General features: G+C 44.3%; 1 protein-coding gene across 1 annotated transcript in view; it reads right to left on the minus strand.

The window, feature by feature from the left end:
• LOC124152542 (ATP-dependent RNA helicase dhx29-like) overlaps nucleotides 1–15,580 on the minus strand; it is a 78,479-nt gene that overhangs the window by 34,568 nt on the left and 28,331 nt on the right. Inside the window, exons 6-15 of the mRNA XM_048394355.1 lie at nucleotides 15,050–15,172; nucleotides 14,711–14,837; nucleotides 13,956–14,222; nucleotides 11,597–11,765; nucleotides 10,741–10,867; nucleotides 7,921–8,022; nucleotides 3,773–3,901; nucleotides 3,149–3,406; nucleotides 1,482–1,751; nucleotides 816–992 (exon numbers count right to left, since the gene is read on the minus strand). Of these exons, the coding sequence (XP_048250312.1) occupies nucleotides 816–992; nucleotides 1,482–1,751; nucleotides 3,149–3,406; nucleotides 3,773–3,901; nucleotides 7,921–8,022; nucleotides 10,741–10,867; nucleotides 11,597–11,765; nucleotides 13,956–14,222; nucleotides 14,711–14,837; nucleotides 15,050–15,172 (1,749 nt within the window). The remainder of the gene's footprint in view (nucleotides 1–815; nucleotides 993–1,481; nucleotides 1,752–3,148; nucleotides 3,407–3,772; nucleotides 3,902–7,920; nucleotides 8,023–10,740; nucleotides 10,868–11,596; nucleotides 11,766–13,955; nucleotides 14,223–14,710; nucleotides 14,838–15,049; nucleotides 15,173–15,580) is intronic.

Below are 15,580 nucleotides of genomic sequence, written 5' to 3' on the forward strand. Positions count from 1 at the left end.
GGTTATAATGCTAAACATGGTTATAATGCTAACTGTGGTTATCATGCTAAACATGGTTATAATACTAACTGTGGTTATAATGCTAACTGTGGTTATAATGCTACTGTGGTTATAATGCTAACTGTGGTTATAATGCTAAACATGGTTATAATGCTAAATGTGGTTATCATGCTAAATGTGGTTATAATGCTACTGTGGTTATAATGCTAAATGTGGTTATCATGCTAAACATGGTTATAAGGCTAAACATGGTTATAATGCTAACTGTGGTTATCATGCTAAATGTGGTTATAATGCTTAATGTTGTTATAATGCTAAATGTGGATATAATGCTAAACATGGTTATAATGCTAAACATGGTTATAATGCTAAATGTAGTTATAATGCTGAACTTTCTCATAATGCTAACTGTGGTATAACTTTGTAACTGAATGACAAGACACTTCTGATAGCCTCTCGGGCATGGGTGGCCCAGTCAACTATGGCGCTGCAATTCGCTGTGCAGAGTTGCGTCCCTAAGGCAAGCCAGAAACCTGTGATTGTGGGTTCGAATCCCGGTTTGCCCCAATTATGTTTCTGGATTTGTCAGCCCCATACCCGTGCTCGTGGGTTTCACCGAAGTGGTAAACGTCTGAGACCTGCATCACTTCCGGCTTTCGTCCCACATCAAACTGCAAGCCGTGATATAACTGGACTAATGTTGAAAGTGGTGTTACACTTAACTCACTCACTCACTCTGAGAGCCACTGATAACTCTGCCTTTTTTAGTATTCAATATGGTTGCAACAAATATTGTGTGAGGGGGGGTGTCGTACCTGCACTGGGAACGTCCGGCCAGGAATGTTAATGACTGGACAGTGGCTGAAGTAGGCTGAGAATTTCTCACTGTCCAAGGTCGCACTCATCAGTATCACCTTGAGATCTCTCCTCTGACTCAGAATCTCCTTGACAACAATCATCAGGAAATCGGACTGGACACTTCTCTCATGAACCTGAACATTTTGATTGAGAGAAGTAAAATATTCACACGTCGATGATAACATAGAGACTAAGGGACGAACCACTTGATACTGAGTTGTGAATTTCTTTTCAAGTGTATTTGTTTGGGGTACTCACTGTAAAACCTATTTTTGTCTATCATTTTCAAGAATAAGTTATATTTAAAAAAAACCAAACCAAGGCCTCACCAGAATGACCAATTGTCAATCCTTAACAATGGTCAAATCAATCGTTTTTCACAGTAAACACCTAGCTTTGATTTTAACATAAAAAATAACAAAATCAGACCATTCTTGGTGTTCCCTGTAGTGGTAGTGGAACTCAACAAAACACTTTGATCGCCTGTTTTAATGCTTCTAAAACTTTAACAATTGTAAATATTTTCTTCACAAATTGACACTGAACTCTCTAAAAATACTCATATGTTTCATGTGGTCTTATGTATGACATGCCTGACAGCCCAGTTGCATCACAGTGTTTACCTCATCAATAATAATATGTGTGACATGTGACATCAGTGGATCCTGCTGCAGTTGTCGTAGCAACACCCCAGTAGTGCAGTAGGTGAGTTTTGTGTTGGGCCCTTTCTTGGACTCGAAGCGTATCTGATAGCCGCAGAGAGAGTGTTTCTGTCCAGGCCCCCCCTCACCCAGCTCCTCGGACACCCGCTTGGCCAGACTCACGGCGGATATGCGACGGGGCTGGGTGCACACTACATTGCACTGCAATCCCGCACCAGACAGTATTGCATCCTGAAAATGACATTAAATGTTGTTAACACTTTGGTGGAATTGTATTCAATTCTCTATTTACTTGAAAGCTCCCTTGGCATCGGTTTGTGTAGACATACAACTTTTTGTGCCATGGCACTGTAGTTCACCAGCTAGAATGTCCACTGTTTACAATGTCCCAAAGACACTGAAACATGTCGTCGGCATTGATATTCAAATATTTTCCAATCTCATAAAAGCTACCACTACACAAAGACCTGAGGACATCCAAAAACAGGTCACATCAGAACAACCTTTTGCGAAATTTGACTTCTCATTATATTCTTAGGAACACAACAATACAAATCACAAGTTTCAATTCATATTTACTACAGAGATTTTCTGCAAAGTCCCACTTTCAGACTTATAACTGTTTATGTAATGATTGCAGTTTTTAGATATAATGTCAGATTAATTAAACACAGACACAAATGCTGAAATGTTTTGAAATTTTTTTTTACTACAATGTGAATTAATGGGAGAAAAATAAGAAATATTTGCACAGTCCTCACACATGGCAATTTGACATTAGTTTGAAGTAAGTTCTCTTTATGACGTCACAGCACAATTGTATCCTAGCACCCATAAGGTCCCTTTTCTCCAGGTGGGTCACTTATATTAAAACCCAAGCATAAAGCATATAGAAACAAAAGCCACAGTTTGTACAAAAAGGACTGAGTAATGGCCATAAATATATTAACAATGTGTCTGCTGTGATATACCGGTACATACTGAAAATCAGATTTGACCATCTTGAACAAATGTAAGTTTCATCATTGGAAGGGGACAAGAATGGGCAGCTTCATTTCATTGGTCCAGTGGTTCCAAGGAGAGGCTGTTTAGAGTTCACAGAAATGCATGCATTTTGAGAGACATTAGGAGCATAGTCAAAGTACAAAGGTCAAACAAAGATCAAAATCTAAAACACTGTGTAAAATAGAACATATGTGTTGAGCTCCATCACTAACTTCATCAAGTTACATTTTGAACAAAAATGATTGAGTTTTACTCAGTAATAGCCATATACATTTTTCTTAAGATGGTTGCCATGGTGGCCATATTGAAAATCAGATATGAACCCTGTGGACAATCTTTGGTGTCATTATGTTTAGCCTGAACCTAGTTTAGCCTGCATCTATGTTAAGCCTGCATCTATGTTAAGCCTGCATCTATGTTAAGCCTGAACCTAGTTTAGCCTGCATCTATGTTAAGCCTGCATCTATGTTAAGCCTGCATCTATGTTAAGCCTGAACCTAGTTTAGCCTGCATCTATGTTAAGCCTCGAGTACTAGTCACCTATTCTATGACATCCATACAGGGATCATGATTCTGCAAAATGAGAAAAGGACCTCCAGACGAGAAGATGTGTCCTTACTTACTTCTAGGACAAACTGAGGTATCTGGGTACTCTTGCCACTTCCTGTTTCTCCAGCAACCACTACCACATTCTCTCTGTTGATCCTATCCATGACTTTATCCCTGTGCTGGAACACCGGCAACCTCTGCCTTGTGCCCAGCAGAGTCTTGTAGACGCGGGATGACAGCCTGTCCTTCATCAGCTGTATCAAGGCGCTGCTGTCAAGCCTCGAGGCGTGAGAAGATGTTGGTCTTTTGCTTGTATGTGGGCCCCAGTCATCCTGCATTCAAAAGCATACATTATGCCACCCAATGTTGAATGCCCTTGAAACCATCCATCCATAGATCAATTATGATTAGTATTATATACAAGAGTGTGACATATGTAGTTATATGAAAAGAATAAAAGTCATATTTCACAATCATTTAAAACAACCCCAGTATTTTCACCAGTGAATACAACTACTATTGAAGGTAACACGCTAAGTAATGATTGACATTTTTTCAGAATTTTCTAAATTCAAAATTTGATTGGAAAAAACATTGGATATATCATAAATTCATAATGAGCCGCTGTGGACAAGCCAGGCAAGTGTTGTTTTACTGCTGCCAGTGCAATGGTTTCTGTTGACGAACAAACTGCTCACCTCATCTGCAAGGTCTTCCCATGTCATTTCTTCATCATGTCTCTCGCTGACCTTCACTTTGGCAGGTGTGAGCTTCTTGTCCTCCATCTGGACTTTCTTCAGGAATCTGGCGATGAACTGATCTCGTGGCTGCCAGACAGGATCAGAAACAGAAAATAAGTATGAAGTATAACTTCTTACTTTGAACAACACCAGCTGGTACTTACTCTAAACAACACCAGCTGGTACTTACTCTGAACAACACAGCTGATACTTACTCTGAACAACACCAGCTGGTACTTACTCTGAACAACACAGCTGATACTTACTTTGAACAACACCAGATGGTACTTACTCTGAACAACACCAGCTGGTACTTACTCTGAACAACACCAGATGGTACTTACTCTGAACAACACCAGCTGGTACTTACTCTGAACAACACAGCTGATACTTACTTTGAACAACACCAGATGGTACTTACTCTGAACAACACCAGATGGTACTTACTCTGAACAACACCAGCTGGTACTTACTCTGAACAACACCAGCTGGTACTTACTCTGAACAACACAGCTGATACTTACTTTGAACAACACCAGATGGTACTTACTCTGAACAACACCAGCTGGTACTTACTCTGAACAACACAGCTGATACTTACTTTGAACAACACCAGATGGTACTTACTCTGAACAACACCAGATGGTACTTACTCTGAACAACACCAGCTGGTACTTACTCTGAACAACACCAGCTGGTACTTACTCTGAACACCACCAGCTGGTACTTACTCTGAACAACACCAGCTGGTACATACTCTGAATAACATCAGCTGGTACTTACTCTGAACAACACCAGCTGATACTTACTCTGAACAACACCAGCTGGTACTTACTCTGAACAACACCAGCTGGTACATACTCTGAATAACATCAGCTGGTACTTACTCTGAACAACACCAGCTGATACTTACTCTGAACAACACAGCTGGTACTTACTCTGAACAACACCAGCTGGTACTTACTCTGAACAACACCAGTTTGTACTTGCATTGAACAACACCAGCTGGTACTTGCATTGAACACACCAGCCGGTACTTACTCTTAAAGACACCAGCTGGTACTTACTCTGAACAACACCAGCTGGTACTTGCATTGAACAACACCAGCTGGTAAATACTCTGAACAACACCAGCTGGTACTTACTCTGAACAACACAGCTGATACTTACTCTGAACAACACCAGATGGTACTTACTCTGAACAACACCAGCTGGTACTTACTCTGAACAACACAGCTGATACTTACTCTGAACAACACCAGCTGGTACTTACTCTGAACAACACCAGCTGGTACTTACTCTGAACAACACAGCTGATACTTACTCTGAACAACACCAGATGGTACTTACTCTGAACAACACCAGCTGGTACTTACTCTGAACAACACCAGCTGGTACTTACTTTGAACAACACCAGCTGGTACTCTGAACAACACCAGCTGGTACTTACTCTGAACAACACCAGCTGGTACTTACTCTGAACAACACCAGATGGTACTTACTCTGAACAACACCAGATGGTACTTACTCTGAACAACACCAGCTGGTACTTACTCTGAACAACACCAGATGGTACTTACTCTGAACAACACCAGCTGGTACATACTCTGAACAACACCAGCTGGTACCTACTCTGAACAACACCAGGTGGTACTTACTCTGAACAACACCAGCTGGTACTTACTCTGAAAAACACCAGCTGGTACCTACTTTGAACAACACCAGCTGGTACTTACTCTGAACAACACCAGCTGGTACTTACTCTGAAAAACACCAGCTGGTACTTACTCTGAACAACACAGCTGATACTTACTCTGAACAACACCAGATGGTACTTACTCTGAACAACACCAGCTGGTACTTACTCTGAACAACACCAGCTGGTACTTACTCTGAACAACACAGCTGATACTTACTCTGAACAACACCAGCTGGTACCTACTCTGAACAACACCAGCTGGTACTTACTCTGAACAACACCAGATGGTACTTACTCTGAACAACACCAGATGGTACTTACTCTGAACAACACCAGCTGGTACTTACTCTGAACAACACCAGCTGGTACTTACTCTGAACAACACAGCTGATACTTACTTTGAACAACACCAGATGGTACTTACTCTGAACAACACCAGCTGGTACTTACTCTGAACAACACAGCTGATACTTACTTTGAACAACACCAGATGGTACTTACTCTGAACAACACCAGATGGTACTTACTCTGAACAACACCAGCTGGTACTTACTCTGAACAACACCAGCTGGTACTTACTCTGAACACCACCAGCTGGTACTTACTCTGAACAACACCAGCTGGTACATACTCTGAATAACATCAGCTGGTACTTACTCTGAACAACACCAGCTGATACTTACTCTGAACAACACCAGCTGGTACTTACTCTGAACAACACCAGCTGGTACATACTCTGAATAACATCAGCTGGTACTTACTCTGAACAACACCAGCTGATACTTACTCTGAACAACACAGCTGGTACTTACTCTGAACAACACCAGCTGGTACTTACTCTGAACAACACCAGTTTGTACTTGCATTGAACAACACCAGCTGGTACTTGCATTGAACACACCAGCCGGTACTTACTCTGAACGACACCAGCTGGTACTTACTCTGAACAACACCAGCTGGTACTTGCATTGAACAACACCAGCTGGTAAATACTCTGAACAACACCAGCTGGTACTTACTCTGAACAACACAGCTGATACTTACTCTGAACAACACCAGATGGTACTTACTCTGAACAACACCAGCTGGTACTTACTCTGAACAACACAGCTGATACTTACTCTGAACAACACCAGCTGGTACTTACTCTGAACAACACCAGCTGGTACTTACTCTGAACAACACAGCTGATACTTACTCTGAACAACACCAGATGGTACTTACTCTGAACAACACCAGCTGGTACTTACTCTGAACAACACCAGCTGGTACTTACTTTGAACAACACCAGCTGGTACTCTGAACAACACCAGCTGGTACTTACTCTGAACAACACCAGCTGGTACTTACTCTGAACAACACCAGATGGTACTTACTCTGAACAACACCAGATGGTACTTACTCTGAACAACACCAGCTGGTACTTACTCTGAACAACACCAGATGGTACTTACTCTGAACAACACCAGCTGGTACATACTCTGAACAACACCAGCTGGTACTTACTCTGAACAACACCAGGTGGTACTTACTCTGAACAACACCAGATGGTACTTACTCTGAAAAACACCAGCTGGTACCTACTTTGAACAACACCAGCTGGTACTTACTCTGAACAACACCAGATGGTACTTACTCTGAAAAACACCAGCTGGTACTTACTCTGAACAACACAGCTGATACTTACTCTGAACAACACCAGATGGTACTTACTCTGAACAACACCAGCTGGTACTTACTCTGAACAACACCAGCTGGTACTTACTCTGAACAACACAGCTGATACTTACTCTGAACAACACCAGCTGGTACCTACTCTGAACAACACCAGCTGGTACTTACTCTGAACAACACCAGCTGGTACTTACTCTGAACAACACAGCTGATACTTACTCTGAACAACACCAGCTGGTACTTACTCTGAACAACACCAGCTGGTACTTACTTTGAACAACACCAGCTGGTACTCTGAACAACACCAGCTGATACTTACTCTGAACAACACCAGCTGGTACTTACTCTGAACAACACCAGATGGTACTTACTCTGAACAACACCAGATGGTACTTACTTTGAACAACACCAGCTGGTACTTACTCTGAACAACACCAGCTGGTACTTACTCTGAACAACACCAGCTGGTACATACTCTGAACAACACCAGCTGGTACTTACTCTGAACAACACAGCTGATACTTACTCTGAACAACACCAGATGGTACTTACTCTGAACAACACCAGCTGGTACTTACTCTGAACAACACCAGATGGTACTTACTCTGAACAACACCAGCTGGTACTTACTCTGAACAACACCAGCTGGTACTTACTCTGAACAACACCAGCTGGTACTTACTCTGAACAACACCAGCTGGTACTTGCATTGAACACACCAGCTGGTACTTACTTTGTTTTCCTTCTCCTTGGCCTCCTGCTTGACGGCATTATCAGCGTCTCTCCACTCCAGCCACACATCTCTGTACGGCGGTGGCAACAACTGGTGGATTGGCTGGTGAATAAAACAAACATACAAAGGTAAATATTGCTCGAACATGATCAAATTTTTACAATGACAGTCTGTGTTATACAAGCCGTTGTTTGTTCTACCTGGACATAGGTAATACAGGCCAGTGAGAAGGGAGCTGATGTTTGCCCTTCCTGTCCGGGACACATGTGATACAAACCAGTGAGAGGGAAGTGGATATTGGCCCTACCTGTTCAGGACACATTTGATACAGGCCAGTGAGAAGGGAGCTGATATTTGCCCTATGTGTCCGGGACACATGTGATACAAACCAGTGAGAAGGGAGCTGATGTTTGCCCTACCTGTCCGGGACACATGTGATACAAACCAGTGAGAGGGAAGTGGATATTGGCCCTACCTGTTCAGGACACATGTGATACAGGCCAGTGAGAGGGGAGCTGATATTGGCCCTACCTGTCCAGGCCCGAGGTGATACAGGCAAGTGAGAAGGGAGCTGATATTTGCCCTATGTGTCCGGGACACATGTGATACAAACCAGTGAGAGGGAAGTGGATATTGGCCCTACCTGTTCAGGACACATGTGATACAGGCAAGTGCGAAGGGAGCTGATATTTGCCCTATGTGTCCGGGACACATGTGATACAAACCAGTGAGAGGGAAGTGGATATTGGCCCTACCTGTCCAGGACACAGGTGATACAGGCCAGTGAGAGGGGAGCTGATATTTGCCCTACCTGTCCGGGACACATGTGATACAAACCAGTGAGAAGGGAGCTGATATTGGCCCTACCTGTCCAGGACACAGGTATACAGGCCAGTGAGAAGGGAGCTGATGTTTGCCCTACCTGTCCGGGACACATGTGATACAAACCAGTGAGAGGGAAGTGGATATTGGCCCTACCTGTTCAGGACACAGGTGATACAGGCAAGTGAGAAGGGAGCTGATATTTGCCCTATGTGTCCGGGACACATGTGATACAAACCAGTGAGAGGGAAGTGGATATTGGCCCTACCTGTTCAGGACACAGGTGATACAGGCAAGTGAGAAGGGAGCTGATATTTGCCCTATGTGTCAGGGACACATGTGATACAAACCAGTGAGAGGGAAGTGGATATTGGCCCTACCTGTCCAGGACACAGGTGATACAGGCCAGTGAGAGGGGAGCTGATATTTGCCCTACCTGTCCGGGACACATGTGATACAAACCAGTGAGAAGGGAGCTGATATTGGCCCTACCTGTCCAGGACACAGGTATACAGGCCAGTGAGAAGGGAGCTGATGTTTGCCCTACCTGTCCGGGACACATGTGATACAAACCAGTGAGAGGGAAGTGGATATTGGCCCTACCTGTTCAGGACACAGGTGATACAGGCCAGTGAGAAGGGAGCTGATATTTGCCCTATGTGTCCGGGACACATGTGATACAAACCAGTGAGAGGGAAGTGGATATTGGCCCTACCTGTCCAGGCCACAGGTGATACAGGCAAGTGAGAAGGGAGCTGATATTTGCCCTATGTGTCCGGGACACATGTGATACAAACCAGTGAGAGGGAAGTGGATATTGGCCCTACCTGTCCAGGACACAGGTGATACAGGCCAGTGAGAGGGGAGCTGATATTTGCCCTACCTGTCCGGGACACATGTGATACAAACCAGTGAGAAGGGAGCTGATATTGGCCCTACCTGTCCAGGACACAGGTATACAGGCCAGTGAGAAGGGAGCTGATGTTTGCCCTATGTGTCCGGGACACAGGTGATACAAACCAGTGAGAGGGAAGTGGATATTGGCCCTACCTGTTCAGGACACAGGTGATACAGGCCAGTGAGAAGGGAGCTGATATTTGCCCTATGTGTCCGGGACACATGTGATACAAACCAGTGAGAGGGAAGTGGATATTGGCCCTACCTGTCCAGGCCACAGGTGATACAGGCAAGTGAGAAGGGAGCTGATATTTGCCCTATGTGTCCGGGACACATGTGATACAAACCAGTGAGAGGGAAGTGGATATTGGCCCTACCTGTCCAGGACACAGGTGATACAGGCCAGTGAGAGGGGAGCTGATATTTGCCCTACCTGTCCGGGACACATGTGATACAAACCAGTGAGAAGGGAGCTGATATTGGCCCTACCTGTCCAGGACACAGGTATACAGGCCAGTGAGAAGGGAGCTGATATTACCCTACCTGTCCGGGACACAGGTGATACAGGCCAGTGAGAGGGGAGCTGATATTGCCCTACGTGTCTGGAACACATGTGATACTCGCCAGTGAGAAGGGAGCTGATGTTTGCACTACCTGTCCGGGACACATGTGATACAAACCAGTGAGAAGGGAGCTGATGTTTGCCCTACCTGTCTGGAACACATGTGATACAAACCAGTGAGGGGAGCTGATGTTTGCCCTACCTGTCCGGGACACATGTGATACAAACCAGTGAGAGGGGAGCTGATATTGGCCCTACCTGTCTAGGACACATGTGATACAAACCAGTGAGAGGGGAGCTGATATTGGCCCTACCTGTCTAGGACACATGTGATACAGGCCAGTGAGAGGGGGGGCTGATGTTTGCCCTACCTGTCTGGAACACATGTGATACAAACCAGTGAGAGGGGAGCTGATATTGGCCCTACCTGTCTAGGACACATGTGATACAAACCAGTGAGAGGGGAGCTGATATTGGCCCTATCTGTCTAGGACACATGTGATACAGGCCAGTGAGAGGGGGGCTGATATTTGCCCTACCTGTCCGGGACACAGGTGATACAGTGCCAGCGTGGCAGCCAGATGCTGGGATTCCATGTTGTTTTCACACAAAATCTCAGGCGTCACCGATAACATGCCATCATCTTTCTTCCTATCCACCTTGCATCTGAAACAAAGAACACCCTCAAGGCATAATATCTCATGTTTCTACATCACATGACTTTAAGAGTAAGAGCGAGGTGTGTTGTTTCACTCTACAGCAACACCACAGGTTCTGGTATACCTCCACCCGTGGAAATCAGGGTCAGAATAGGTCTTCAGCAACCAATGTTTGTCGTAAGAGGCGACTATCAGGATTGGGTGGTTAGGTTCACTGACTTGGTTGATGCATGTCATCATATCCAAATTGCATAGATCAATGTGCATAGTGTCCAGACTCGATTATTTTCAGGTTGACGTCATATAGCTGGATTGTTACTGAGTGTGGTTCTAAATAACAAAAAAAACAAAAAAACAAACAAACAAATAGTATTAAATACTTTTACATCAGAGCTATGTTTTCACAAGATGGTGACTTGTGATCTATTTTCCTCTGGAATCTTTTAGCCACTTCAGACAAACATAAACAACTTATTCTACACTAGTACAGCACTGATTTTTTCCTGATGTTTACTCTAGCACACACAGGAAAGAAGTGTTAAGAGCACTGGGCAGTGGAGGACTATTATCCATATGACTGATTATTGATAGCTGACAGTGAAGAGGGCTTCTGTTGAAAATCTAAAGATTTTTAAAGTGAAATGACAACCAAAATTCCGGATTATGGCATATGTAATAGAGGCAGGGTATTTGCAGGAATCGTTCTGTCTCTGACATTACTGTGTTTAATACATACGTGCTCCTCCACTTCTGTTTGTGCTGCTTCTTGTCAAACTTTGGTGGGTCACTCCGTGGCAGGTGTTTGCGCACCCAGTCGATAAGGAACTGTTTGGGAGACTTCCCTGTCCACTGCTGACGAGTGTACTCAAAGTTTCTCACATCCATCTTTACCTCTTTTGCTGCAACTGAAAATGTTTCACAAATTTGCGTATTTCCATCTTTTAATTAAATTCCCTGATAGTGAGTGTCTGGTATACTGTGCTATTGGGCAGAAAGTCAGCTGTATCCAGGCAGTCTTGATTCTGTTGCCTGGTCACAAGAGTCGGCATCGCCTTCATCCAGCCATCAGTGGTCACAAGAGTCGGCATTGCCTTCATCCAGCCATCAGTGGTCACAAGAGTCGGCATCGCCTTCATCCAGCCATCAGTGGTTACAAGAGTCGGCATCGCCTTCATCCAGCCATCAGTGGTCACAAGAGTCTGCATTGCCTTCATCCAGCCATCAGTGGTCACAAGAGTCTGCATCGCCTTCATCCAGCCATCAGTGGTCACAAGAGTCGGCATCGCCTTCATCCAGCCATCAGTGGTCACAAGAGTCGGCATTGCCTTCATCCAGCCATCAGTGGTCACAAGAGTCGGCATTGCCTTCATCCAGCCATCAGTGGTCACAAGAGTCGGCATCGTCTTCATCCAGCCATCAGTGGTCACAAGAGTCGGCATTGCCTTCATCCAGCCATCAGTGGTCACAAGAGTCGGCATCGTCTTCATCCAGCCATCAGTGGTCACAAGAGTCGGCATTGCCTTCATCCAGCCATCAGTGGGCACAAAAGTCGGCATTGCCTTCATCCAGCCATCAGTGGTCACAAGAGTCGGCATTGCCTTCATCCAGCCATCAGTGGTCACAAGAGTCGGCATCGCCTTCATCCAGCCATCAGTGGTCACAAGAGTCGGCATCGCCTTCATCCAGCCATCAGTGGTCACAAGAGTCAGCATTGCCTTCATCCAGCCATCAGTGGTCACAAGAGTCGGCATTGCCTTCATCCAGCCATCAGTGGTCACAAGAGTCGGCATCGCCTTCATCCAGCCATCAGTGGTCACAAGAGTCGGCATCGCCTTCATCCAGCCATCAGTGGTCACAAGAGTCAGCATTGCCTTCATCCAGCCATCAGTGGTCACAAGAGTCGGCATTGCCTTCATCCAGCCATCAGTGGTCACAAGAGTGGGCATCGTCTTCATCCAGCCATCAGTGGTCACAAGAGTCGGCATCGCCTTCATCCAGCCATCAGTGGTCACAAGAGTCGGCATTGCCTTCATCCAGCCATCAGTGGTCACAAGAGTCGGCATCGTCTTCATCCAGCCATCAGTGGTCACAAGAGTCGGCATTGCCTTCATCCAGCCATCAGTGGTCACAAGAGTCGGCATCGTCTTCATCCAGCCATCAGTGGTCACAAGAGTCGGCATCGCCTTCATCCAGCCATCAGTGGTCACAAGAGTCGGCATTGCCTTCATCCAGCCATCAGTGGTCACAAGAGTCGGCATCGTCTTCATCCAGCCATCAGTGGTCACAAGAGTCGGCATCGCCTTCATCCAGCCATCAGTGGTCACAAGAGTCGGCATCGCCTTCATCCAGCCATCAGTGGTCACAAGAGTCGGCATCGCCTTCATCCAGCCATCAGTGGTCACAAGAGTCGGCATCGCCTTCATCCAGCCATCAGTGGTCACAAATTCACATCATGTCCTCAGCACAGCTGGCATGTTTTCTTTAGAGGACAACTAATTAATTTAAAACGTAAAAATATTTGGTTTTCAAAATGCTTGTATGTTTTTTTCAAATGGGCAACCAATCTTTGATTAAATGTAACAGATTTTTGCTATGTCTCCATATTTTTCGTAATGTTTCCCCATTGTGCCATTATGAACATCCTGTATCATACATTTGGGTCAACACACTCCAAGGCTGCAGTTTTGTATAGTGCAACTTTCCCTAGTCTAATGACACAATTCTACCTTTTTTACATGCATAACCTATGACAATATTAATTCATAAATATCCAGCTCTCCTGGGAGGAAATGGGTCCAGTGTTTTGAAAGTTCATATTTCATCTCAATTAATCCAAGATTAGTTGTTGTTCCGAAAAATAATGCAAACATATTGAAATCCAAAAAATCATTATGTTCCAGCATGTTTTGGTCATGGAAAGGATGTCCATCTGCTCTCAGATCTAACAATTCCTTATTTCCATGGTTACTACTCAAGAAGTTACTTTTTTACAGGATGACAGCCCAAAAATAAAGAAATAAATGAACATAAGAACTTTATTATATAAAAGTTGGCTTTGGCATAAATATAATAAACTACACACATTTTGTCCTTACCTTTAACTGGTTTGTCAACAGATGTTGCTTGTTCTTCCATTGCTGCAAACCCTGATAAGTCAAAAGAGTCCCCTTCAGCTGATTGGTTCTTTTCACATCTGCGGGCTGTTGATTGGCTACTCACTGGCCTCATGGAATCTGATGGGTCATTCAGGGTGCTGGTACCTTTTGATTGGTTTGCACCTGATGCCCCTATTTTCTCTTGGTCAATATCTTTTATTTTTACAGCTGGGTTAAATCCAGGTTGAAGTTCAAGAAAATCCATTTCTGAAAATTTCAACATATATTGTGAAAATTCAGTACAAGTACAATTTATGTCCACATGAACAGATACAAATGTTAGAGGAACATGTACACTTGTCTGACCGTGACCTTCCAGTCGAGACTTCAGTCAGTGGATTATCTTATTACTTTTGTTTGTTTGTTGTTTAACACTGCACTCAGCATTATTCCAGCTACATAACAATGGTTTGCAAATACCCAAACCTGGACCAGACAATCCAGTGATTGATATCATGAGCATCCATCTATGCAACTGGGATTACAATGACATGCAAGTCACCAAGCCTGACCACCCGATCCAGTTAGTTATCTCTTTCAGCAAGCATTGTCACCTCTTGCTACAAGCATGGCAAGCTGTGGACCAATTCTAACCCGCATCTTCATGGGTGTTTATCTTTTTACTAAATTATTTATTGGTTATAATAACCATACATTGATAGTTTCCCAAAGGACATGTCTACATCATGATGTACCTTGTCTTATATCCCTGATCTTCTTGGACAGCTCTTTCTGCTGCGTCTTGTTGGCCTCCTGTTTAGCCTGGGCTGCCTGACTCTTGGCATCCAGCAACTTGGCTGTCATAGCAAGGTAGCGCTCATTCTGGAGTAAACATGGTGTGGACTACACTTGACCTGTTCAAGGCCATTAGGGATGAAACATGCTAGCACAACCATAATGACAGTCTTTCATCCATTTTTTAAATGAATATTGGCTGCAATGTGGAATACTAAAGAAAAGACAAAAACCTTTTCTTTAATGCTTCAAAGAGAATTTTTTAAGATTTAACTCAACAGTAGAGAATATATACTCACTGGGTCATCTTCAGTTTCCTCCTGTTCATCCTCCGAGTCATCTGAAAACTCAGCATAGTTCAGAATCCAATCTTTGACTGAGGATTTCTGTTCAGGGGCTGCAGAACTACCAACCTGTTTCTCCTGAACAAAACAAAACACACATTGTAAAGCATGGAATAGTTTTTCTAACTGTTATGACCATAACATTCATTATACCAAGCCAGCCAAGCAGCTAGTGACTGTCATGTGTGTTGACGAGACAAGCAACCAGCGACTGTCATGTGTGTTGACGAGCCAAGCAGCTAGCGACTGTCATGTGTGTTGATGAGCCAAGCAGCTACTGACTGTCATGTGTGTTGGTGTATCAAGCAGCTAGCGACTGTCATGTGTGTTGATGAGCCAAGCAACCAGCGACTGTCGTGTGTGTTGACGAGACAAGCAACCAGCGACTGTCATGTGTGTTGACGAGCCAAGCAGCTAGCGACTGTCATGTGTGTTGATGAGCCAAGCAGCTACTGACTGTCATGTGTGTTGGTGTATCAAGCAGCT

Source organism: Haliotis rufescens, unplaced genomic scaffold, assembly GCF_023055435.1.
Source record: "Haliotis rufescens isolate VD_foot unplaced genomic scaffold, xgHalRufe1.0.p SCAF_13, whole genome shotgun sequence".
Taxonomy (NCBI): domain Eukaryota; kingdom Metazoa; phylum Mollusca; class Gastropoda; order Lepetellida; family Haliotidae; genus Haliotis; species Haliotis rufescens.